At 41.0% G+C, this 25,566-nt stretch overlaps 2 protein-coding genes across 4 annotated transcripts in view; one reads left to right on the forward strand and one right to left on the reverse strand.

The window, feature by feature from the left end:
• The window catches only part of EXOC5 (exocyst complex component 5), a 47,136-nt gene extending 35,936 nt beyond the window's left edge, over positions 1–11,200 (reverse strand). Inside the window, exons 1-2 of one of the 2 annotated variants that reach the window (XM_030563000.1) lie at positions 11,066–11,200; positions 165–259 (exon numbers count right to left, since the gene is read on the reverse strand). In XM_030563000.1, coding sequence (XP_030418860.1) covers positions 165–259; positions 11,066–11,092 — 122 coding nt within the window. In that variant the 5' untranslated portion in view covers positions 11,093–11,200. The remainder of the gene's footprint in view (positions 1–164; positions 260–11,065) is intronic. The other variant, XM_030563001.1, reaches the window with a different exon arrangement.
• Positions 11,201–11,284: 84 nt separating this feature from the next.
• AP5M1 (adaptor related protein complex 5 subunit mu 1) lies at positions 11,285–25,127 on the forward strand. 2 transcript variants are annotated; one of them, XM_030563004.1, is made up of 8 exons: positions 11,285–12,134; positions 17,926–18,565; positions 20,137–20,364; positions 20,715–20,854; positions 21,687–21,772; positions 21,864–21,979; positions 22,092–22,164; positions 24,724–24,812. In XM_030563004.1, the coding sequence occupies exons 1-7, from the start codon at positions 12,067–12,069 to the stop codon at positions 22,134–22,136; spliced, it is 1,323 nt and encodes a 440-aa protein (XP_030418864.1). In that variant the 5' UTR covers positions 11,285–12,066; the 3' UTR covers positions 22,137–22,164; positions 24,724–24,812. The 2 variants fall into 2 exon arrangements, with proteins under 2 accessions (XP_030418864.1, XP_030418862.1); XM_030563002.1 differs by lacking the exon at positions 22,092–22,164 and adding an exon at positions 22,214–22,310 and having other exon boundaries at positions 11,288–12,134; positions 24,724–25,127.
• Positions 25,128–25,566: the final 439 nt, after the last annotated feature.

Consider the following 25,566-nt stretch of genomic DNA (forward strand, 5'->3'; position numbering starts at 1 on the left):
AGTTCATTAAAAATCTGGCTTGTGGTCACATATTTTAGCAATTCTCCCAGTTGGAGATCTTCTTGGATACATGCCGACACTGCATATAGTTCTGTTATAGATGTAAAAAAAAAAAAATTTGAATAATTAAAGATTGTTAAAACAAATTACACATTTTCATTTACCTTTTGGGATCAAAAGCTTCTGCTCCACCTTTGGAACCTCCTCCAGGAATTCGCCATGCCAGGCGTTCAATGTACTCATCTGCCACAAAAGGCTCCTAGCCACAGAATAAAGACTCTTTACAATGTGCCACAGTGGGTAATTTACTAAGTTGCTGTTTACATATCATTATGAAAGTGGTTAAAAACTTGCAATAAAGGCCATACACAGTGCTGACTGTAACCATCATCTTTCTTGTTTATATATTAAATCTACAAACTGTATAAGAATGGTATACTGAATGTCTAGGTCAAAGATTGACAAACTATCGTCTGTGAACTACTGGTGACCAACAGAACACTTGCTGGTGGTCTGGGAAGAGCTGACTTAACAGGGTGCAGGCTCTTCTTGTTTCCGGATGAGACAAAAAGATCAGAGGGAAGAGAAGGATGAAAAGAGCAGCAAAAGAAGACAGTGTGATTAATTTCAACAAAAACAGACAATGCCATTTATCATTTTTCAAAAAGGACAATATACTTGGTGTACAACAGACAGCTAAAATACAAATTTACTAAAATAACTTTCCCATAAAAACGAATGCTGTACTTGCCAGAGACATTACGCAACTGTGAATGGGCGGGAAGACAGATTATTTCTCTGTTCATTCTATTAAGATACAGTCCCCACTACGTACAACTAAAACTTAACTGACTTACAATTTTTTTTTTAAAGTTACTCTTATAACAAATATTGAAAAAGGCTCAATTTGGTGATGCCAACCTTCCTTTCAATCAGTATTATTACTCATCATTTCTACTCCAGTGCTATATTAGCAGCTATAATCTCATGAACCCCAAGAGTTCAACATTAACCCTCTATGGGCCCAGTAACTTACACAGGATCAGGATCTTCTCTTATCCCATTTGAAAGCTTTCAGATGATGTATAGTATTGGTTCTAATACTAACATATCTTGAGATAGTCACTCAAATAGAGTCAGAACAAAAGTAGATGGAAAGTATAATTTTAATGTTTAATATCTAAAATAGAAATAAATGTCTGCTTTCCAACTATCAGCTCATCAGAAACTACATATTAAAATGGTTTCTAGTTGTTCAAACTAGCAAAGTTATTTTGGTACCAGTCCAAGACTGTAAATAGCAACTCCCAAAATTCTGACCAGAGTAATGCTGAGACCTATCCATTAAGTAAACAAAATAAGTATTTAGAGCTTTTCTAATACACTGACACAGACTTTACATGTTGAAATGTGTCATCTGACAGAACACACAAGCACCTCCCCTCCCACATGGCACCTAAGTGGTGCTGTGAGTTAGGAGCCTTAACTCTTCAATTTCAAGGCCTGGTCTATATTACAAAGTTCAGTCGACATATTCCATCTTGCAGCGACCAAGCTGTGAATGTGTCTTCACTTAAATGCATTCCCCACTGATGTAAGCATCCCCTTACTTCAATGTAATAACAGTAACATCACCTCCCCAAGCAGCCTTGTGCCATGGTCAATATACAGAGGCTGATGCAGTGTGAGCACAGACAGTCCTCCAGCAACTGTCCCAGAGTGCCCAACACTGACCATTCTGCTTACAATGAACTCCACTGCTCAGAGTCATGAAGACTCAAAGTCAACCCCCACCACTATGCTTTAAAAGCCCCATAAATTTTTTGAAATGCTTTGAAATGACTGTCCAGCTTGGCAACCACCCCAACACAATATATAGAGGTGAAAAATAACAGACCTCAACCCTATTGTCCCTCTGAAAATTTGTGTACACAGAGTCCATTCCTTATCTCTCTCTAAAAGTGCAACGTTTCAAAAAGTTCAATGAATAGAAGATTGTTGTGGGCAGAATAGATCCAAACAAGAAGATGATGTCTGGAGATAAATGTGAGAAGGGAGGGACAGGCAGTAGAAACAAAAGTGAAACTATTTGAGCAGCATATTCCAGAAGTCTTGAGGTCTTTCTGAGTGTAGCCTTCACTGATTTGAGATCTACCATACCATTCTCTTACTTGAAGGGAAAACCTATAATGGCAGCAGGCCGTAAAACACACCCAGTTTGGGAATATTTTAATGACGTTCCTCTACCTGTGGGTGAGACAGGCATGTGGGCAAAATGCAAACAGTGCCACAAAGAAATGCAAGGCCTGGTTGCCCGAAAGAAACAACTTCATGAGAAGTGTTCCTTCTCAGGAGGAAGCTGCGTTGAAGATGAGATAAGTGATCGGGCAACAAAATGGCAAATGAAATTTAATGTGGATGAATGTAAAGTAATGCACATTGGGAAAAATAACCCCAACTATACATACAATATGATGGGGGCTAATTTAGCTACAACTAATCAGGAAAAAGATCTTGGAGTCACTGTGGATAGTTCTCTGAAGACATCCACGCAGTGTGCTGCGGCAGTCAAAAAAGCAAACAGGATGTTAGGAATCATTAAAAACGGGATAGAGAATAAGACAGAGAATATCTTATTGCCCTTATATAAATCCATGGTACGCCCACATCTTGAATACTGCAGATAGATGTGGTGTCCTCATCTGAAAAAAGATATACTGGCATTAGAAAAGGTTCAGAGAAAGGCAACTAAAATGATAAGGGTTTGGAACGGATCCCATATGAGGAGAGATTAAAGAAGGTAGTACTTTTCTGCTTGGAAAAGAAGAGACTGGGGGGGGATATGATAGAGCAGGGGTCGGCAACCTTTCAGAAGTGGTGCGCCAAGTCTTCATTTATTCACCCTAATTTAAGGTTTTGCGTGCCAGTAATACATTTCAACATTTTTAGAAGATCTCTTTCTATAAAAGTCTATAATATATAACTAAACTATTGTTGTATGTAAAGTAAATAAGATTTTTAAAATGTTTAAGAAGCTTAATTTAAAAATTAAATTAAAATGCAAAGTCCCCTGGATTGGTGGCCAGGACCTGGGCAGTGTGAGTGCCACTGAAAATCAACTCGCGTGCCACTTTCGGCACACGTGCAATAGGTTGCCTACCCCTGTGATAGCGGTATATAAAATCACAAGTGATGTGGAGAAAGTGAATAAGGAAAAATTACTTACTTGTTCCCATAATATAAATTAATGGGCAGCAGGTTTAAAACAAATAAAAGGAAGTTCTTCCTCACACAGCGCACAGTCAACCTGTGGAACTCCTTGCCTGAGGAGGTTGTGAAGGCTAGGACTGTAACAGGGTTTAAAAGAGAACTGGATAAATTCATGGAGGTTAAGTCCATTAATGGCTATCAGCCAGGATGGGTAAGGAATGGTGTTCGTAGTCTGTCTGTCAGAGGGTGGTAGTGGACAGCAGGAGCAAGATCACTTGATCATTATCTGTTAGGTTCACTCCCTCTGGGGCACCTGACATTGGCCACTGTCAGTAGAAAGAATAATGGGCTGGATGGACCTTTGGTCTGACCCAGTACAGCCATTCTTATGATGAAAGGAACATGTCTGAAGATGCAGGATCTTCAGGTAGGTAAACTGAGGAATGGAAACCCTGACTTATGAAAGGAGATTCAAAGAGCTTGGCTTGTTTAGCCTAACCAAAAGAAGGTTGAAGGGAGACATGATTGCTCTTTATAAATATATCAGAGGGATAAATATCAGGGAGGGAGAAGAATTATTTAAGCTTAGTACCAATGTGGACACAAGAACAAATGGATATAAACTGGACACTAAGAAGTTTAGACTTGAAATTAGAAGAACGTTTCTAACCATTAGAGGAGTGAAGTTCTGGAACAGCCTTCCAAGGGGAGTAGTGGGGGCAAAAGACAAACCTGGGTTCAAGACTAAGCTTGATAAGTTTATGGAGGGGGATGATATGATGGGATAGCCTAATTTGGCAATTAATTGATCTTTGATTATTAGCAGGTAAATATGCTCAATGGTCTGTGATGGGATGTTAGATGGGGTGGGATTTGAGTAACTACAGAGAATTCTTTCCTGGGTGCTGGCTGGTGAGTCTTGCCCACACGCTCAAAGTTTAACTGATCGCCATATTTGGGGTCGGGAAGGAATTTTCCTCCAGGGAAGATTGGCAGAGGCCCTGGAGGTTTTTCGCCTTCCTCTGCAGCGTGGGGCACAGGTCACTTGCTGGAGGATTCTCTGCACCTTGAGGTCTTCAAACCACGATTTGAGGACTTTAGTGGCTCAGACATAGGTTAGGAGTTTGTTATAGGAGTGGATGGGTGAGATTCTGTGGCCTGCATTGTGCAGGAGGTCAGACTAGATAATCATAATGGTCCCTTCTGAGCTTAAAGTCTATGAGTCCTTTTACCTCCTGGCCAATTTTGGTAAGTTTACCTTCACATTTTCCTCTCCCCATTGTTGTGTGAAAGTTACACGCACACAAAATACAAAGTATTGATCAATGTAAACTTAAAAAGTAAACTTAGAAAATAGGTTTTTCCTCCAATCTTTAAATTACTGTAACTTCTAAAATTACTATAAGTGAATTGTACATTGATTTCATTGATGTTGCAGTAAGCAATATCTGATTTTGAAACTGGTAATTTCACTTTGAGAGTTACGTAGCACATTCAACTGCAAATGTATAAGCTTGATAAGAAAGGAAAACATTTATTAAAATAGATTAAATTATTACAACTGTACTGAACAATAATCTACTGTAATAGTTTATATCCCAGTTTTTTTGGCAGAATGTGAAACTATACAGTGCATGACAAATTGTGCATCCTTTATAGTACACCTCAACCCGAATATAACCCGGTTCTCGGGAGACAAAAAAAATCTCACCATGTTATAGGTGAGACTGTGTTATATCAAACTTGCTTTGCCCCTCCCATTCCTTGTTCACTGACTGCCCCTTCCAGAGACCCTAATCACTAATCACCCTCAGGATCCCACACCCTACCCAACCCCCAGTCCCCTGACTGCTCCAACCCCTATCCACCCCTTCCCGCCCCCTGACAAGCACTCACCGGCAGCAGCGAGAAGCAGAGCAGCCTGGCCCCAGTCCACTCCACCCTGCCAGCTCCCAGGCAGGGTGCTCCACTTCCTGCCATCGGTGAGCGAGGGGTTGGTAAAAAGCCTGCTCTGCTTTCCTTGCCCCAGCCCCAACCGTGTCGCTGGGGGGTGGCTGGGGAAAGATCCTGCACTCATCTGTGGCGAGAAGCAGAGCGCCACAGCTAGGAGCTGGCAGAGCGGAGCTGGCTGGAGCTGGGCTGCTCCGTTTCCTGCTGCCGATGAGCGCGGGGAGGTTGGGGAAAGGACGCCCCTCGTACTCACCGGTGTCGGGAAGTGGAGCGCTGCGACTGGGAGCTGGCAGAGTGAAGCAGCCTGGGGCCAGGCTGCTCCGCTTCTGCCGCTGCTGGTGAGTGCGGGGGGGGGGGGGGATATCCCTTCCCCCAAATCCCCTCCTCCGAGCGACACGGCTGAGGCCAGCGCAAGGGAAGCATAGCGGGTTGCTCCCAGCCCCCCACTAATCCCCCAGGCCACTCTGGGACTGCGGGGCCCCCAAAAGTGCCCTCCCACAGCTTCTGCCCCCCAGGCCCTGGGGGGCGGAGCCCCTGACTGTCCCGAGACCCGCTGCCCCGTATCAAACCCCTCAGCCCTGGCCTGGCCCGACACCCTTAACACGCTGAGCAGAGCAACATGTCAGAGCTTCACCATGTTGTATGCAAACCCGCATTCTATCGGGTCGCGTTATATCAGGGTAGAGGTATATGAAGATGGTTAACATGTACTGAACCTAAATATCCCCATAAAGCATCAATGTCCAATCTGTCTCTCTCTTTAGAAACAAACAAACAAGAGCTCTTAACAACAACAAAAAGAATATTATTACTGAATTATCTGTTGCTGCTTCTCTTTTGGCAAGAATTAGAATAGTGGAAAGTATTACATAAAAGCTCAAACAGTTGTACAATGAAAAAGAGAATCTAGAGCAATCTGATGGTCGAGAAAGCATTTTACATTTCCTTTCCACAGTTGCAGAAAATAACATTTACTGTAAATGTCATTTCTAAGCACCCAATCTGTAAAAGTGATATCATCAGATGAACTCTAACAGGTGTTTTCTGTACAGCTTTGAACCTCCTTCTAGCACCAAAGCAATATATGGGACGATATCTACAGTGCCAAAACAACCGAATTTGATGACAATTGTGATTGAATTGGGCAATAACATGGTTTGGTCTGGCCTGGGCAAATTGACCCAAACTGGATCAAACCCTGTTAAAATCCAGTTCAGCCATAATCATAACTGAACTCTATTTTGGCTCAGTAGATAGATCGATCCTTCAAGTCCCCTCTGGCTCATCAATTTTCATTAACTCTCTGTCCACACTAGGGCACATAATCAGGTTGAAAATCTCTCTCAAACATAGTTCTGCCCAAATGTGGCAGTAACACATCTTCCTCTATCTATGTTCAACCCAGTTACCATCATAATATGCATCACTTTTCAAATTCAAACACTAGTAGGAGGGGTCGGACAAGCAGCTTATTGACTAACAGTTATTTAAAAAGCTATTACAATTTCTTATTTGCTTAAATGGACAAAAATAGACTGTGTACCTATATTAGGGAACAATGTTTCAAACCTGGTATCTACAGTAAGGCTTCATCTACACACTACAATTTCACCATGGCTGCTATATAGATATCAAATTCTGGTACATAACAGATATCAAAATTTGCCATCTGAAAAGGAAATTCCACAACACAAAGAAAAAGGAAGCAAAACTTAACAACAACACCTACTTCCTGGGAAAATGCAAGAATCAATAACAATCTTACCACTACATACCACTCCAAATACACTGAACAGCTCTGCAGAAGGACTTCAGAAAAACTGAGGAACCATCTCTTGTACCTTAAATACTCCAAAAGAGACTATCTCAAAGAAATCACCACATACTCCCTTACACTGGAAGGAAAAAAAACAACAACAGGACAATTAACTGGGAATTACGCAAAAAAACTTAAAACATCTATCAAAAAACCTGATGACAGCTATCCATCACAAACAGCAAAACCAACTACAACTCCTCCACAACCTCAACTCCAGAACAAACTGTGGCACCAGAACTCACCATATAGACACTACATAACACCCCATCATCATTTATCAAGGCCACCCCTAATCGGAGCTGAATTATCTTTAGTCTCCAAGGAACTGAACTTCTGCCCCACCACAGAAACTGATACCATACTAATATGGAGAATTAGAAGAATTATTTCGCAGACCCATCCTCAAAGAATTATTTCACAACAAGGACACAACCCACAACTAACACATCTCCACCAACAGTAAGAAAAAATCATCTGACTGGATATCCCACAATGATAAAATCATACACTTTATCATTACATTGATTGTGAAATCCATAAACATCACATCTACCACAATCTCTCTACCGCTGAGAGGACGGCTACACAGTTCCTGAAATCATCAAACAATAATCAAACCAGCAGACAAGGGGGAGACATCGCAGTTATCAACCGCGATGACTACATTAACAAGGCCAAACAACAACTCTCTGACACCACCTACTATAAAGAAGTCAAAGAAGACCCCATACCACAATTCACACAGGTACTTAAGCATATCACCAAACCCTTCCACAAACAACTCCAAGAGAAACTCTACAACTTCATTTCCCATGAAGTCATGTGAGGCACCCTCCACATGCTTCCCAAGATACACAAACAAGGGAACCTATGCAGATCCATCTTATCTGGCCATAGCCCTTTTATTGGCAGATGATCAGGACTCAGAAACCATCCTCAACTATCCACCGCACAAAAGGCCAGCTTCCTCCAGGACCTAACTGACTTCCTGCAGAAACTCCACAACATTAACAATTTTCCTCAAATCATCATCCTTGCACCATGGATGTCACCTCCCTACACATCAACATCCCTCATAGTGACAGCATTGCTGCCTGCCTCAAATATCTACAAGACAATGGACAACACTCAGATAACCACTCCAAACACACCACCAAACTCATCCATTTCATCCTCACCCAGAACAAATTCACAATCAGCAACACTTTGTCCAAACCATGGGAACAGACAGGGATATTAGGATGTCTCCCCAATGTCATCCTCTTCATGGACCACTTTGAGGAAGAATTGGCGGCCAAATAGACCACAAAATCAATGATATGCCTGAGATACATCAATGATATTTTCATCTTCTGGAGAGAATTTAGGTCATCTATCATAGATTTCCACCACAACTTCAAAAACAACCACTACCCATCCATCAAACTCTCTCTAGAACACTCCTGCACCAGCATCAACTTCCTGGCCACCACAATCAGCTTCAACAATGGAACTCTACAGACAGCTATATAAAATAAACCCACAGATCACCTCGCTTACCTTCACAGATCCTGTAACCACACCAAGAAATCCTTTATTTACAACCAGGCAACACAGAATATGCTCTAAGGAAAAAGTCCATGATATACACCTTAACATACTTAAAACTGCTTTCGTTGACAAGGACATTCCACCAGAGAAGTAGATCCCATCATGGAATGGACCACCCAAATACCCAGAGAGAATCTGCTTCAATACGGGGGGAGGGAAGGAGAGTGGGAAACCACTCCAACTGCACAAACTTAGTTGTCACCCGCACCTCACACTGCAACCTGTATGGGGTATCACTAAACAATTACAACCTATACTCAAAGGGGACCACATCTTGAAAGAAATTTTCCCTAGTCCACTCTTCTGGCCTTCAAACAACCCCTCAACTTCTCCAAGCTCATCATCAGAAGCAACCTCTCCACAGACCAGGACCAAGGTAAGGCAGCACACAGACCCTGCCAGAACAGGTGCAAAACTGGAAGACATATCTCCACTGCTAGGATGATCAATATCCCCCACAAGACATCTTTTAAGATGCCCATCACAACATGTGGAGTAGCCTATCCAGTGCACTAAATGTCTCAGCAACAAGTATGTGGGTGAAACCAGACAATAACTACACTCTCAAATGAACTCGCACAGAAAAATGATAAGAGATAAAAAAAATAAATTGAGTGACCCATGGGTGAACACTTTTCCAAAACCATCACTCTATAGCTGACCTCTAAGTCCTCGCCCTCAAAAAAAAAACCAAAAACCTGCACAACACCTTCAAAAGATGAGCCAGGGAGCTTAAATTCATAACTTTTCAAGACACTAAAAATCATGAACCCAATAAAGACACTGCATTTATGGCTTACTACAATAATTTAGTCACTCCTTTTCTGTCCTATGATTGCAGACGTGTTAACAGGCCATTTCCCCTTGAATGGTCTCTGACAATATGTGTTAGCTGCTTATACTAAACAATCTGCTCCACCTGGTATTTAGCTGTGACACTCTGAGTACCTTCCTCACACCTGAAGAAGAGGGCTTCATTGCTCAGAAGCTTGTCTCTCTCACCAACAGAAGCTGGTCCAATAAAAGACAGTACCTCACCCACCTTGGCTCTCTAATGTCCTGGGACCAACAAAGCTAAACCACCACTGCATAGCATGTTTTGTCATGTAACAACCAATTTCATTTTGTAATGCAGAAAAGACCTAGTGTTTTATGCATATCCAACAGCTACACTACAAAATGCAACTATGCTGTCTTCAGGCTGAGGGGGCAAACATATTTTTCCAAACACAAGTAAAGGGTGTGAATATATGGTTCCTTAATACAGTTATAACATGGTGTTTTAACATTGCTTTTTTGTTTTGATACAAGTCAGAAAAAACTGTGTCATAACATGGATCGGTCATAATAATGATTCACAATGTATCTGACTCAAGTACAGTAGCAGAATAACTATTCCCAGGGCCAGGTTTAAGGCAAATGTTCCCAAACTGGTCCACGGAACATTTCCAGGTGATGTATGAGGCACGTGCTGTGTACTTCATTTGCCATTGCATGGAGGCAAGTCAGCATCCAGATGGTCTATAAGAACAATCTCTCTACTACAACAGTGCTCACACCATGGAAAAGTTATATTATTTATAGCACCTAGAAGCCCCAGATTTGGACCACAGTACTAAGTGCTATACAAACAAATAGCAGAGAGACAATTCCTGGCCCCAAACAGTTTACAAGCCAGTATAAAGCAAGCCCCAATAGGAATTTCTTTGCTGGAGCCCACACTGAGGGGAACCAGCCGCTGCATGCCCCACTGCACCTAACCCAACACAGCCACCACTATTTTTCCTTTATATCCAGTTTCCCATCCTTTCATATCTATTCTTCTCCCAGCACAGCAACCCCTTCTCAGCTCTGCTTTTATTTCTCTGTTGTTTCCCATTCCAGCACCCGTGTATGAAGTTGACAGTTGCATGTGTTTGGAGTCGGAGGGGAGAATTTATTTTTGGCACCAAGACAGCTCTGAGTGTAGGCTGAGCTCACAGCACTGGACATCTCCGTTCCTCCAGCAAGCAGCTACACCAGGGACTAGCACAGCAGGGAACCAGCCCCCAGGAACCCAAGCGTCTCGGCTCTCACCAGCACTCCTCTCCTGAGGCCTGCAGCTCCCGCCGCCCGCGGGGCCGAGCTCCAGGGGAGGAAATACTAACGCTGGGGGAGGAAACCCCACGCACTGCACCCTCTGCTTCACCTCATCAGACACCAAACGTACCTCAGCGAGACCTCGCCCACCGCATCTGGAAAAGCGGCTTCACTGCTGCCTGCTGAGCTCGCAACAGCCCCAGGGCGCAAAGACACCGCCCGCCCTCCAGGTCCCACAGGGCCCCTGCCCCACTCCCCCTGCAGCCCCAGGGAACTCCTCTCCCGCCTTCCCCTCCGGGCCCCACTGCCCCTCCAGCCCTAGGCCCGAAAGGAGCCCACCCATCTCCCTCACACACACACACACACACACACACAAACACACAGACCCGCCCCTCAGCCAGGGCCGCCCCGACCCACCTCGAAGAGCTCGGCAGTGGCGGCCATGTCTGCGGCAGCAGCCCCGAGCTCCTCGCCGAGCCCCTCAAACCCCACCGCCGCCGCCGCCGCCGCCCATTGTGCCCCTGACAGGCCAGCGCCGCGGCACCGCCTGCCGGAAACGGGCCCGGCCTGCGCAGAGGAGCCGCAGCCCGCGCGCTGCGCAGCGCCCGGCCCGGAAGGGCGGGAACGTCCCGCCCCCGGTTCGCGCTCCGCCATCGCCGGGCGGGGCCGCGGCGGCGCCTGAGTCAGTCCTTCCGCAGAGCAGAGAGCGGCAGTGGGGCGGGGGCGCCCCGCGGCCTGCTCTGGCTTGGGGGCTGTGGCTAGGTAGAGGCCCGCTCCGAGTTGGGGCGGGGGCTACTCTGAGTTGGGGGGCTGTGGCTGGGTAGAGGCCAGGGGGGAGGGGCCTGCTCTCAGTTGGGGGGCTGCGGCTAGCTGGAGGCCAGGAGGAGGGGTCTGCTCCGCTTTGGGGTGGGGGCTGCCCTGAGTTGGGGGGCTGCTGCTAGGTAGAGGCCAGGGGGAGGGACCTACTCCATTTGGGGCGGGGGCTGCCCTGAGTTGGGGGGCTGTGGCTGGGCAGAGGTCAGGGGGAGGGGCCTGCTCCTTTTTGGGGGTACTGTTTTATTTGGGGGGCTCGACAGAGCCAGAGAAGGGCTCTGGGTTTAGGTCCATAGGCTTTTACTGGGGAGCAGAGGAAGAGGGTGTTCCTGGTCTGGGTGGGGAGAGGACAGAGAGATTGTAGGGGGTTGGCTTCTGCTTTTGGGGGGGGGCATTTTCTAGCAAAGGGGGTGGTCCCCTGGGTGGCTTGTGGGGGTACCTGTTGCTGCTTCAGGCTGGGGAGGGACTTGTTGAGGGGGACAGGCAGGAATGTCACTGTTAAATGATGCCCTTAGCAGCCAGTAGGCCTGGGATGCCAGGCACCTCAGGTAACTGTCCAGCATGATGAACTGAAGTGCAGTGGTCCTGGCCTGTAGCTGGCTGTGATGGCCCTGAGGGGAGTGTGGCTAATCAGCTACGAACAAGGGGCCTGTGGAACCGTGCTGTTCTCCAGGTAACACTGCCTAAATCTGTGTTAATCCAAGTCTCTACTGCTTAAAATGTGTGCATGAGGGTGGCTCAGACCTGGCAAAACAAAAAAATTTAAAATCAAGCCAGGTCATTGAGTGATTTACTCTAAATACTGTTTTATTAAAATTACCACTCCCAGATTATGATAGACCCAATAATTTTAACCATTGTGAATCTCATTGTGTCAGGGAGCCTTGACAGGGCTAGTAAATATCTCTCATTGGGCTCTGCTTCATCAGAAAATCAGGTCATGTTGGTACATGACCTAGAAGAGGCACAACCTTGTCAGATGTTGAACATGACTTTGCAGTCAGCATAGACAGGGACAAATAGTGTTTAATGTCCTGTGTACTGATCATGATCCTAATAGGGATGCCCATAACCAGTGGCTCAATAGTTAATGTGATTTAGCCCAGTTTACACTGATTTCAAAGTCCTGTCTAGCATTGTATTATTTATCATGACTCCTCAAGGTTATGATCTAACGCAGGGGTCGGCAACCTTTCAGAAGTGGTGTGCTGAGTCTTCATGTATTCACTTTCATTGAAGGTTCTGCGTGCCAGTAATACATTTTAACGTTTTTAGAAGGTCTCTTTCTATAAGTCTGTAATATATAACTAAACTATTGTTGTATGTAAAGTAAATAAGGTTTTTAAAATGTTTAAGAAGCTTCATTTAAAATTAAATTAAAATGCAGAGCCCCCGGACAAGTGGCCAGGACCCGGGCAGTGTGAGTGCCGCTGAAAATCAGCTCGCCTGCCGCCTTTGGCACGCATGCCATAGGTTGCCTACCCCTGATCTAACATGATATTCTAGTGAAGACAAGCCCATTGAAACAGCAAAATCATCCATTCTCCAGAGAATAACTGTAACACGTATGCACTCCCCTGCAAATCCATCCTCACTTAAGGAAGAGATAAATGCTGAAAGGTCATTTAGGTCCTAGTTCTACAAGCTAATATGTACAGGCTGGATGGACCCTTGTGCCTTCACAGAGCCTCACTGATTTCACTAGACCTCAATGTTGGCGCATGGGTCTGCCCATGCAGGGCTGGGTCCATAGATTATAACAAAATGAAATCGTTTTTTTAAATCTCAAATGCTACTGGGAAAAGAGATAAGGATTTATTTTAAAAAATCTATTTTCCTTTGGGGGGAGAGCTGGCACTTTTTTCAGAAATGCATGGAAACTCAAATAACTGCTTAAATGGTAAGAGGCTGACTTGAACAGACAAAAGCAATGAAGTGCTAAACTGAGACTTCCACTCCATCTTTAACCTGAAGCTTGGTAATTCAGTACATCTGCATTACATTACCCATTATTCGGTACAATAGAGTGAGAAATAGATCTTAATTTTTGTTTATGTTGGACTCTTTGCATTATTTAAAGACTAGTATTAATTGCATAAGAGTTTACAAAGGATTATACAACTTATGTGACTGATCAAATGCCATAGTAAAGCTTGGTAAGTATGAGGATAGGGTTAAAAAGTGAATACTGGTAACTAGATGAAATATAGTGAAAATAAAGTGATGTGATTGGATATAGTTATGTCAGTAAAATTTTGGTATTACTGCATTAGTGAAAAGATATTTGATATTTCTGGGCTGTGATTGCTTACTTATGCTTTTGTCATAATTTTATTGCATTTGCTTTATTTTTTAATAGTAACTCTTACAAAAAATCACCAGTTGGCATTGTAAGGACATCATTATTTTCATAACATCTTGAATGATGATATATGGAACGTTTCGACTCCCTTCCCAAAAATAAACAAATAAAACCAATCACCATACTGGGATTAAACTGCATAATGCCAATTAAATAATTTTTTATTAATATATTGTACTTCAAGTTGACGGTGTCTCTTTGTAATTTTAGGAATTAATTTTTAAAATTTCCGATTTCTGAGAGAGCAGTAAAATAACCCATACTATTTAGTATCATGGGGTAGCTGTGTTAGTCTGGATCTGTAAAAGCAGCAAAGAGTCCTGTGGCACCTTATAGACTAACAGACGTTTTGGAGCATGAGCATGCATCCGGCGAAGTGGGTATTCACCCACGAAAGCTCATGCTCCAAAACATCTCTTAGTCTATAAGGTGCCACAGAACTCTTTGCTGCCGTACTATTTAAATTCTTTTTTTTAAAAATAGGAGGGGGGGGTTGTTTTTGTTCCTCTGATGTTAATAAGGGTCTTTTCATTAAGAGAGAAACCAACTACAGTGTCTGGCACACAGAAAATCATGAAGATGACTCTTTACAAAATGCTGTCAAATGGTCAAAGCAAACAACTGAACAATATTTTTTATAACTTCTTTGAGTTTTGGTACTCTTCTATTTGTAACTGGAGAGTAGGTAAAATATTTTCAGACAGAAGTGTGATTTTTGCCCAAGTTGATTGTAACCTTCATATAGAGAGAGTTCTTTGGGCACTAAAGGGGCATTTTCCAAGTAGAATTTATTTATTTAGGACTCTTAATCATTTAGAACTGAAAGCACAGAGAGTAGAAAGGCTTCTGACTAGAAAAGCCAGTTGTGTTTTCATGGGAAGTCTCCTGCCTGTTTGAGAGTAATCTGTATGATTCTAAAGGATTGTTGTTCTCCAGAGAATGAAAGAAGAGAACTTGGACATATTGAGGATAGGGAAAAAATTGTGGGGCCTGAAGAAGGGGTAAAAGTGGAGGGATGCAATCTTATACTCAGTTCAACACAATCAAGAGAGAATCCAGAACAAGACAAAAAGAAAGTAGTCACCTCCAACCTCAGATGAAGACTGCTTTACCCTAGAAATTCCTCCTCTTATATGTATTAGAGTAGTACTTAGAGGTCTCAGCCACGATTGGGGCTCTGTTGTACAAACACATAGTAAGAAACAGTCCCTGCCCTGAAAACCTTACAGTTTAAACAGACAAGCTGGACAAATGGTGAGAGAGTAAATAGAGAGAGAGAGATGAAGACCCAGGAAATAGAACTCAGGTTTCCTGAATCCTAGTCCAGTACCCTATTCGGTACTGCTTTCTATTAAAACACATTGTTTCCCAGTTAACTGCATGGAAGAGGACAAAGAGCATCTTAGACTTCTAGTGATGTCCAGACAAAGATCCTGTCAGTTTTCTCGGGGAACTAATAAACCTGTGGCACATAGCTGTGGTGGAATACCCAAGGTCATTGTCATCAGTGACCTTAACTTCAACATAGATAATACAAAGAATGTCTTAACATCCAGTTGACTATCTTGCTTAGAAACCCTGGGTTTCAGAAAATCATCTCCAAACTCATGCACTCATGGATCTGATGTTCAGCATAAGTGAGGACATTGGAGACATCACGAACATTCCACTCTCTTGGTCTGATCACATCCATGTCCAGGCAAAGATCAGAGCATTCACTCTACAGTATCTTATAAAGATAGGTGCACCACCACAGCTGATTCACCAGTGAAAACTTTAAATCCATGAAATTGTCAGCATGTCCTTGAAGGAAAAACCACAAGTCTAAGAGACCAGCAAGTCAGTAAAGCAATATAATCTTCTGATGATCAACACTATCAGTGCTTTGAATCTGAGCCTCTACTCCCCATGCATAGAATGAGATCACTGTGGCTTGCTGACAAACTTCAAGCAGATGAAGTGTGCTGGCAGAAGAGTGGGATATTAGTGATGCAAAACTTTACACACCAAGCATTTCCTCTTCCTATATTTTCAAAAAAGCATCCAAAAACAAGAGGTAATCCCCAAGGCAGAATTTGGTCCCATCCTATTCAATTATGTTTAACAAGCCCCAAGAAAAATTCAAGCTGTGAAACAGATCCATGCCCCCTACTGTTCATCATGCATATGACACCACTTGGAGAGATGATTCTCAAACTTTTTCCTGTGGCCCATGTGTAAATCACACAGTTCTGGCTTCTCTTTTTGTTATGCTTTCTTATCCAGGCATCCAGGCCCTTCACTGCAAAGGCCTAGATGCTTGTAAAAACCACCTGAAATCAACCAGGAAAAGCCAGCATAGCTGCCTCCAGTGAGGGTTTCTGCCAAGAGAGGAAGCAGAAGAGATTGGAGCTGTCTGCCAGTCAATGGGAGAGAAACCTCCAACTAAGGAACAATGACCTGAGGAACAAGGAGTCAAAGGGAGAAAGGGAGCAGAACACATGGAAGACACGTAAAATGAAGTGCAAAAAGGATGACAGTCTCTGAGTCTAACTTTTTAATTTCTGTAAAATCATATAAATAGTCTTTTAAAAATTCATATAAACATATATAGTGTGTGTGTATGTATATGTATATATATATATATATATATATATATATATATATATATATATATATATATATATATATATATAATATGTAAAAAATAACTTTTGCTCCCCTGTTGCTTAAAGCAGTCCTAGAGCAACACACACAAAAGAAAAAGAAGTTTGGCCCAAATAGGAATCAGTTTCAGGATGATTAGGGGATGGAGTAAACCAATGACAACACTCTTCCTCTTTTGTCAATTGTTTTAAAAAGTCAAATCTTCATTTGTTCCCGGTGGATATAAATTAGCCTAAAAAGAAAATGGGGATTTCCCTCCCCCTCCTAAAACAAATAAATAAACTAATACTGTTTGAGGATAAATTACCAGGTGTAGCATAAAATAGCTGGCTTGGTTTCTCTCAAATTCTCTCACTAGAAAATCAGAGAAAAAAATGCAAGGAACATTGATACAAAATAGAAATTTTAAAATATATAAAATCTTTTAATGCAATATTAAGATTATAACTTTTTAAACAGTTAATGCATATATTACCGTAAGTTGTTACAGTAGTCTTAAATTACACATACTGTACATACAATTTAGAATCCAGTTTTGCCCACATATAAATCCATACAACTCCTGTTGAAAAAAATGGACTTTTTTATTGAAAGGCCTTTGTATATTACAGTAAAGGTTGCTGGCTAACCTTAATATTAGATTAATTTAAGTAATCACCACTCTACAGATTTTATTATGTAAGCTCTTGCCTGTGCGGTTTTGGAATTACAGAATTATGAAAGTCCACAGTGGAATAGAAATGCAAAACTACATGTATGAACTGATATTGATATTATGTATTTATGTTCTTCTGTAGTCTTAAATATTATTATAACACTAAAGGTAGCACAAATTTTGTATTGCACAAATGCAAAACTTATTTTTCATTTTTCCTGGAAAATTATCTGGAAACTAGTCCTCAGTGAAGAAGTTCTAGCTTCTTGGAACATTTCAACTTTTAAAGTTCTGTTGCACAGGTGTTATTTATGCTTCTTTTTATTTTAAATAGTCTGCATCTTTTTATAACAGAAAAGATACATATCTTTATTCAAAAATGGGTGAATACTTTTGTTCAAACTTTTCAATGAAAATCCATTGTTGCCAAAAAATCTTCTATATTATTAGCAATGATTTAGGCTCTAATTTGCAAGTTGCTCTGGGTGGGCAGACCCAGTCACCCACTTGTTTCATTGGGGTGTCATAGGGATCCGTGAACATAGCATAATTGCAGGATGAGGGCCTTCAAATGTTCGGTCTGTGCTTTTATATTTGACTGAACCTCAACCCTGACTATATCCATTTTCCATAGTTCTTTATAATACTCCCTCTGGGAGCAGCAGCGGAATTTCTGCATTTGGCTAATTAGAAAAGACAAAGTATAGCTCAGACAATAAATATCAGGAAGTGTGTGTGTGTTTTGTTTTGTGGGCAGAGTAAGATGAGTAATTCTAATGAATTTCTGTTTCTTTATTACAGGCGTTACCCCACTGTTGAAAAACGAGCAAAAGCCTTCAATGGAGCAAGCTATGTGACCGTACCAGAGGACGGTGTTTTTCTTAAAGCATTGCTTTTTGAACTGAAGCTGACAGATCGAGACAAGAACTTTGTGGAATATCGAGATAGCTGTTCTCGAATCAACAAGACTTCAGTGTATGCGCTTCCAACAGGAGGAGACCTCTGGCCTGTCCTTGCCTTTCAGAAAAGTGGTTTGATATACGTTTGTCTTCCCCTAGTTGAGCAATCCTTGAAGCCACGCCCACCCCTTATTAGCATTAGTGGAATCTCACAAGCCTTCGCTCTCTTGTCAGGATTGCTGGTCTTTATTAACTCCAGTCAGAAGAATGAAGCTGAGATGAGTGCAAAAGTGGGCCAACTTCCAAGTTTGCTCATGCAGGCCTGTCCACTTGGCACCCCATTAGATACAGACTTGAATGGCTTATTAGATAACATTCATGTTTCTACAAACCACATGCAGAAACAACCAGTTTGGAGAATTAGCACATACAAAGGCAAACCTCAGGTTAATGTCTGCATCACTGAAAAAGTCAAGTCCATGCAATATGACAAAAGGGATGTTGCAGATATGTGGCAGGTTTATGGAACTGTGACTTGTAAGGTGAGGATATTTCTGGTACAAGTCTGACTGACCTGTTTAGCATATGAACGCACTAGGAAAAATAAAAATTCAGTTCATTTTACCTTGGCATATGGGGCAATTGAACTAAATGGCTTTTATGCCTAAATGTATACCAGAGGATATTTATTAGATTAATGAGCCAAATCAGAATAAAAATGTTGCTTTACTGTTGTTTTCTTGCATTCTTCACACATTTTTTTCACTAGCTATTTATGGGAAATAAAACCAACATTCCTCTCAAGCATCATCCAGATCCAAAGTATTTTACAATGTTCTTATTCTGTTAAATGAAATAGTAAGTGTTTGCATGTAAGGGCAGGGAATGGGAAATAACAATTACAGTGCCAAATTTACCCCCATCATCTAATAAAGGTTTAGTAATAATCAATAAAAAACAAAATTCTTAAATGAGAATGTTACAAATGTCTTTGCATTAGCATTTTTAAAATTGCTTGGTGGGTTTCTAGTAAATGAAAGTTTAATTTTATATCTTCTATTAAAACAAAATCATGCATCCACACATGCTGTTTATACAGTAATTCCTAATGTTGCTAAATCTAAGGACATAGATTCTTATGAAAGAAAACAGCTTTATGATTGTTTTAAATAACTTCTGTATGTATTTCAGGTGTTTATTTTTATTAGTAAAAATGAGGAAGCATGTTGGTTAAGTAGATTAATAATAATTTTATGAAACATGCTAATATATGTATCTTTAATAGTGAATCCAGTAGCTGTATCAAATGATTTAAAGTTCCTCTTCTTTCATAAATTGTGCTAGAGAAGTGTGTGACATTATTATAACTAACCACTTTTGTAGCTGCTACTGTTTGATAAGGAGAAAAGAAATTCTGATGAAGTGCATCATGGTAATTTAATTATTAGCAGTAAGTGTCAACGTGTTCATCTCATAGGGAAGCTGACCAAAGTATACTGCTCTTGAAGACACTGGGGTTTTTCCCACCAGTTGTGCGGGTGAGGATTATCTTGGTGGAGAGATTCTTGCTCTCAGTAGGGCAGGTTTCTGGGTCACTTCGCAGAGTAGATAGCCAGCCATAAAAAGAAAGTATTGGCGTAATCACGCACTGCTGAGCTGGCGCACCAAGTGACTAGACAGTGGATAGCACTGCAGGCCATCAGTGCGAGAAAGCTGACATGGTATCTCAGTGGACTTTAATAGCATGTTTGAATCTATTAAACTGATGATGTATGAATAACTGAATTAATTGGACAGACAGTTATTGAATATGTCTATCAAATTCTTAATGTATCTGTTACTGCATATGCTTGGTTCATTTGCATCTTTTGCCAAGGAGTGCGTATTAATTAAAAGACTGTTCTATAAAAGAGTCTGTGTTAATACTCCTTAGGATATCAGAAGGTTAAAAATTGGGGAAAAGACAAGGGTGTGAAAGTATATCTGTCAATCTTCACATGCAACCCATTTCAAATTCTTTAATGGGAGTGTTTATTTTTTGTTTTATTTTCAAATGTCTAGTTCTGATTTTAGAAATATTTTTGAGTAATTTCCTGACGTTTTGTGTTCCAAGTGTGATTTGGAAGGAGCTACATCAAATGTGACTGTCAGCTTGAACCTCCCTGCCAATGGCTCTCCACTCCAGGATATCCTGGTGCATCCCTGTGTGACTTCTCTTGACTCTGCAATTCTTACTTCCTGTAGCGTTGATGTCATGGATGATTCTGCATTTAGTGGGCCATACAAACTTCCTTTCACTCCTCCTTCTGACTTATTCAATTTGTGCTACTATACGTCCCAGGTAACTACATTCCCTGATGCATATAACTTACCGCTCTTTCAAGTGGGTGTGGAGGTGGGAGGGGGGAGAAAATCTATATTTTTGAGAAAGTTTAAGTGAGCTTCCTCAGGGATTAGCGAACTTTACTCTGACACAGTAGAGCAAAGATAAGGTGCCAATAACTGTTCCTATCACACCACAAATCTATGTAGCATAAGTGACCTGAGGAGCTTGGCTTGCAGGTTCATTAAAAATGTATAGTTCTCAATATAAATTAATCAACTATCAAGTTACTTACTATTATTAAAGAGCATAACTAACTTCTTGAAGGTATTGCTGAATTATTCCTAAAATTAATGTACTCTCTTCAGGTGCCTATACCACCAATTTTGGGATTTTACCAGCTGAAAGAAGAAGAATTGCAATTAAAATTAACAGTTAATTTAAAACTTCATGAAAGTGTAAAAAATGCTTTTGAGTACTGTGAAGCTCGTATACCTTTCTTTAACAGGTAAGAGTAAAGAAATCTTAAATAATTTTCTTCACCTCCCTAATAGTCTTCTTAGAATGGGGATCTCATGGATCAGCATATCAGGATTAGTTCTCCCTCAAGTTTATGCCCAAGGCTGTTGTAATTGAGACTAAGAAATCATCTAAGATGTATTCAGACTCAAATGAGATACTCAGGATATTCACCTGGATCCTGATTCGGGAGGCCTTTTTTTTTTTATCAGTGGTACCAACAGTCAGGACAGACACTTTCTCCAACCAGATTTATGCTACTACTCTTAAAGGATAACTTAGATCACTTTTATTGACTATCCTATTTCCCTCTACCATTCTTTGTGCCAAATTCAGCCACCACCCACCGGGTGGAGTAAGTCTTGAGGTTGTTTCCAAACCAGGATCTCCCAGTTGTAGAGACTTCTAATCATAGTCCAAAATCAGCTTATCCAAATATAGTTATTTAAAATTAAAACTAGTTTTATTAAGCCTCTCTCACAATTGCTATGAGTGTATTGTCATATAATTATTGTTAAATTATAACAATGAAATTCTACAAAGCTGCTGACATTGATCATTGCAGTGGTAAAATGTTGTCAGTGAAATAAAGTCACCAAAAGCTTTACTGCAGTTAATACTTTAAAACGGTAACGATCCCCCTTGGCTGTAATTTCTTTCCACAAGATAGCAGTATGTTCAGTTCAGTGTGATTTGGCTGTGTACACAAAAATAGTGGCATTCGTTTTAATGCGTTTGTTGCTTTATTCAATAAAATACCTGTCAATAAATAGTTGTATGGTGTTCGCTCCAATGACATTTTACTCCCTTTTCTACAATAGGGGTCCAGTCGCTCATTTGGAGTACAAAGTTAGTTATGGCCAGCTAGATGTATCTCGAGAGAAAAGCTTATTAGTTTGGGTCATAGGTAAGCTGAATAAAATACATCAATTTTTTTCTAGTCATTTTTGTATACATTTGTTTATCTAAAATTTTACCGAGGCTATCTTTGTTTCTAGGACAAAAGTTTCCCAAATCATTAGAAATTTCTCTTACTGGAACTGTGACTTTTGGTTCTATGAGCAAAGAGCAACCAGTTGATCCAATTTGCAGTGGGAGCACAGCGTATGTAAAAGTGAGTTGTAGTCTGTATGAGAATTAGTAATCACTTTTAATTAACTAAAATTGGCTATAAAACTACATTGATTTGCATCACACATAATCAGTATCTTCTCTGTTTTCTCTAGAATGCTCCTTCCTATCAATTTTATATCTTTGCACACCAAGGGTGACACAACTTAGATTGCCAGCATTTCTGAAGTAAGAATAAAAATATGCATCTGATCATGTTTTCTCCATATTTTTGAAGCTTTATTTTAGGATCCCAGACTACACGCTTACTGGATGTTATGCAGACCAGCATTCTGTTCAGGTCTTTTCATCAGGAAAACCAAAAATAAGTACATGTGAGTTCAAAATTATTGATTATTTAGTTGAAACAGCGAAGTGGAGTCGTGAAGTACAAATAACTGGCTAAGGCAGCAAAGAATCCTGTGGCACCTTATAGACTAACAGACGTTTTGGAGCATGAGCTTTCGTGGGTGAATACCCACTTCCTCAGATGCATGTAGTGGAAATTTCCAGGGGCAGGTATATATATGTGTGCTAGCAAGCAAGCTAGAGATAACGAGGTCAGTTCAATCAGGGAGGATGAGGCCCTGTTCTAGCAGTTGAGGTGTGAAAACCAAGAGAGGAGAAACTGGTTCTGTAATTGGCAAGCCATTCACAGTCTTTGTTCAATCCTGAGCTGATGGTGTCAAATTTGCAGATGAACTGAAGCTCAGCAGTTTCTCTTTGAAGTCTGGTCCTGAAGTTTTTTTGCTGCAGGATGGCCACCTTAAGGTCTGCTATAGTGTGGCCAGGGAGGTTGAAGTGCTCTCCTACAGGTTTTTGTATATTGCCATTCCTAATGTCTGATTTGTGTCCATTTATCCTTTTCCGTAGAGACTGTCCAGTTTGGCCGATGTACATAGCAGAGGGGCATTGCTGGCATATGATGGCGTATATTACATTGGTGGATGTCCAGGTGAATGAACCAGTGATGGTGTGGCTGATCTGGTTAGGTCCTGTGATGGTGTCGCTGGTGTAGATATGTGGGCAGAGTTGGCATCGAGGTTTGTTGCATGGATTGGTTCCTGAGCTAGAGTTGTTATGGTGTGGTGTGCAGTTACTGGTGAGAATATGTTTCAGGTTGGCAGGTTGTCTGTGGGCAAGGATTGGCCTGCCACCCAAGGCCTGTGAAAGTGTGGGATCATTGTCCAGGATGGGTTGTAGATCCTTGATGATGCGTTGGAGGGGTTTTAGCTGGGGGCTGTATGTGATGGCCAGTGGAGTCCTGTTGGTTTCTCTCTTGGGTTTGTCTTGCAGTAGGAGGCTTCTGGGTACACGTCTGGCTCTGTTGATCTGTTTCCTTATTTCCTCATGCGGGTATTGTAGTTTTGAGAATGCTTGGTGGAGATTTTGTAGGTCCTACACCTACAACTGCTAGAACAGGGCCTCATCCTCCCTGATTGAACTGATCGTTATCTCTAGCTTGCTTGCTAGCACACATATATATACCTGCCCCTGGATGTTTCCATTACATGCATCTGAGGAAGTGGGTATTCACTCACGAAAGCTCATGCTCCAAAACGTCTTGTTAGTCTATAAGGTGCCACAGGATTCTTTGCTGCTTTTACAGATCCAGACTAACACGGCTACCCTCTGATAAATAACTGGCTGAGTTTTAAAATTATTTTTTGTTGATTTTATTAAATTTGACTTTCAAAGTTAGTGAATTTCAGTGTAAAAGTCACTAAAGCAAAAACTGTCTATCAACCCTTTTTTATTTTTTTAAAGTACCTTTTTAATCGAATGATGTGACTGAGCCTGACAAGAATGTAAAAATTTAGTGACATGGTAACTAGAAATATCATACCCGCTCTTACAGTAAATAGTGCAGTCTTTTTGACAAGATACGCCATTATGAACTACACTTGGAAAACTGAATTATGAATGCCATGTAGAACAGCTACTGTATTCTAGCTCCAACCTAAATTATGTCTGTTTTAAGACTGGTACCTGATTTAAAAAAAAAAAAAAAAAAAGGGTTATAGAAGGAACAATATGCACGTGGCATAAATGGATAATCTCTGTATTTTAAATACTCATATGGCCCCCATTACTAAAGTATCTGAGAGCCTCACAGTCTTTAATATTCTTTAATATATTTATCCTCACTACACGCCAGTGATGTAGGAAAGTGTCATCCCCAATTAACAGTGCTGCTTTCTTTCTCTGGTGAGTCTGAACACTTAAGATTCTTGAGTGTTCACCCAAAAAGTACCACTGTTGGGCAAACATTAGACACTCGTATGTGAGCAGGCAGTGGTGGCTAATAAAGTCACCATTCTGTTTGCTGCTGCTTTATTCTGTAACTTCTTCCAAGTACCTCAGCAGAAGCCAAGAAATTCCTCATGAGAACTCTAGTGATGCCAAACCATTCATCCCAGCAGTTAATTGTCATACCATATATATTTATGTTGAATACACAGTTTATATTCATTGAACAAAATCCAAACCATGCGCCTGAATTTGAGTTAACCTCTGTTTTGAATTACAAACTTGTGACCAATGTATTAGTAGAGGTAATTGAAGCTGAGACTTTAAATGTCTCCTCTTCAGAAACGATTTTCAAATAATAATTTAAATATTACAATGTAAAGAGACCATTACACTTTCTGTCAATTAGTGAGAATGGATCAATATTTACTTTATTTAATTTAAGAAATATCTTAATGCAAGACACCATTTAATGTTTATTTTGTCTATCTTTTTTAGCCCGGGAATTGATTTCCTCAGATTATTACATCTGGAATTCCAAAGCCCCAGCACCTGTAGTGTACAGAACATTATTTTTCTAATTTCCCTGTGAAGAATTTTTGTATTTGAACAAAAAAGACCGCTATCAAACGTGATGTTAATATATTGTAAAGTGGGGGGAGAGCAGCATTTTTAATGAATATGTTTGTATTTAAGTTCCTGTTTGGGGGGAAAGCATATCAATTTATTTCAATCAAATTAAAATTTATCTTGTTTGATGTAAAATTTTTAGTCCTAGATACTATTTGAAATAATACACTTTAAAATCTGATTCCACCCCTCCATCGCTACCCCACACATATCTTCCTGCTATTATTAACTTTTACAAATAAAGATCCAATGCTGCAAGCTGGTATGGATGAGCTCTGTTCATTTGCAGAATGCCACTGACTTCAGTGTGTTTCTGCGTAGGCACCAGCGTCCATTAACACACACAAACTTACAGGCCCACATAAAGTACCTGATCTTACTCCTATAATGAAGTCAGTTGGAGTCAGATTGGCCCCTAAATTAATAGGGCAGTCCAATAGCAATGTATCCTTTTTATCTTTGTCTTCATACAGCTGCTCTTCCCAATTGGTTTTGTGTGTGGTTCTGTATGAAGTACATATGAACACCTTAGCTCATTTATATTTTACTAATGGCAAATGAATTGTATCGTGCTTTTAAAGTTGTGAACAATAACCACATAATTACATTGATTGCCAGATTATTGCTATCTACCTTTAGATAGCATTGTTATAGGAGACAGTAGCAACAATGATACAGAGATGCAAATACAGTTTAAAAAATAAATGACAG

This window comes from Gopherus evgoodei, chromosome 4 (genome assembly GCF_007399415.2).
Source record: "Gopherus evgoodei ecotype Sinaloan lineage chromosome 4, rGopEvg1_v1.p, whole genome shotgun sequence".
NCBI classification, from domain to species: domain Eukaryota; kingdom Metazoa; phylum Chordata; order Testudines; family Testudinidae; genus Gopherus; species Gopherus evgoodei.

Excerpts from the sequence above, each read along its gene's own strand:
- AP5M1 (XM_030563002.1), top strand. The coding sequence starts at position 12,067 with ATGGCCCTGAGGGGAGTGTGGCTAATCAGCTACGAACAAGGGGCCTGT. Across the intron at positions 18,566-20,136 it reads ATGGAACTGTGACTTGTAAG|TGTGATTTGGAAGGAGCTAC; the intron begins GTGAGGATATTT and ends TTGTGTTCCAAG. Across the intron at positions 21,980-22,213 it reads GGAGCACAGCGTATGTAAAA|CTTTATTTTAGGATCCCAGA; the intron begins GTGAGTTGTAGT and ends ATATTTTTGAAG.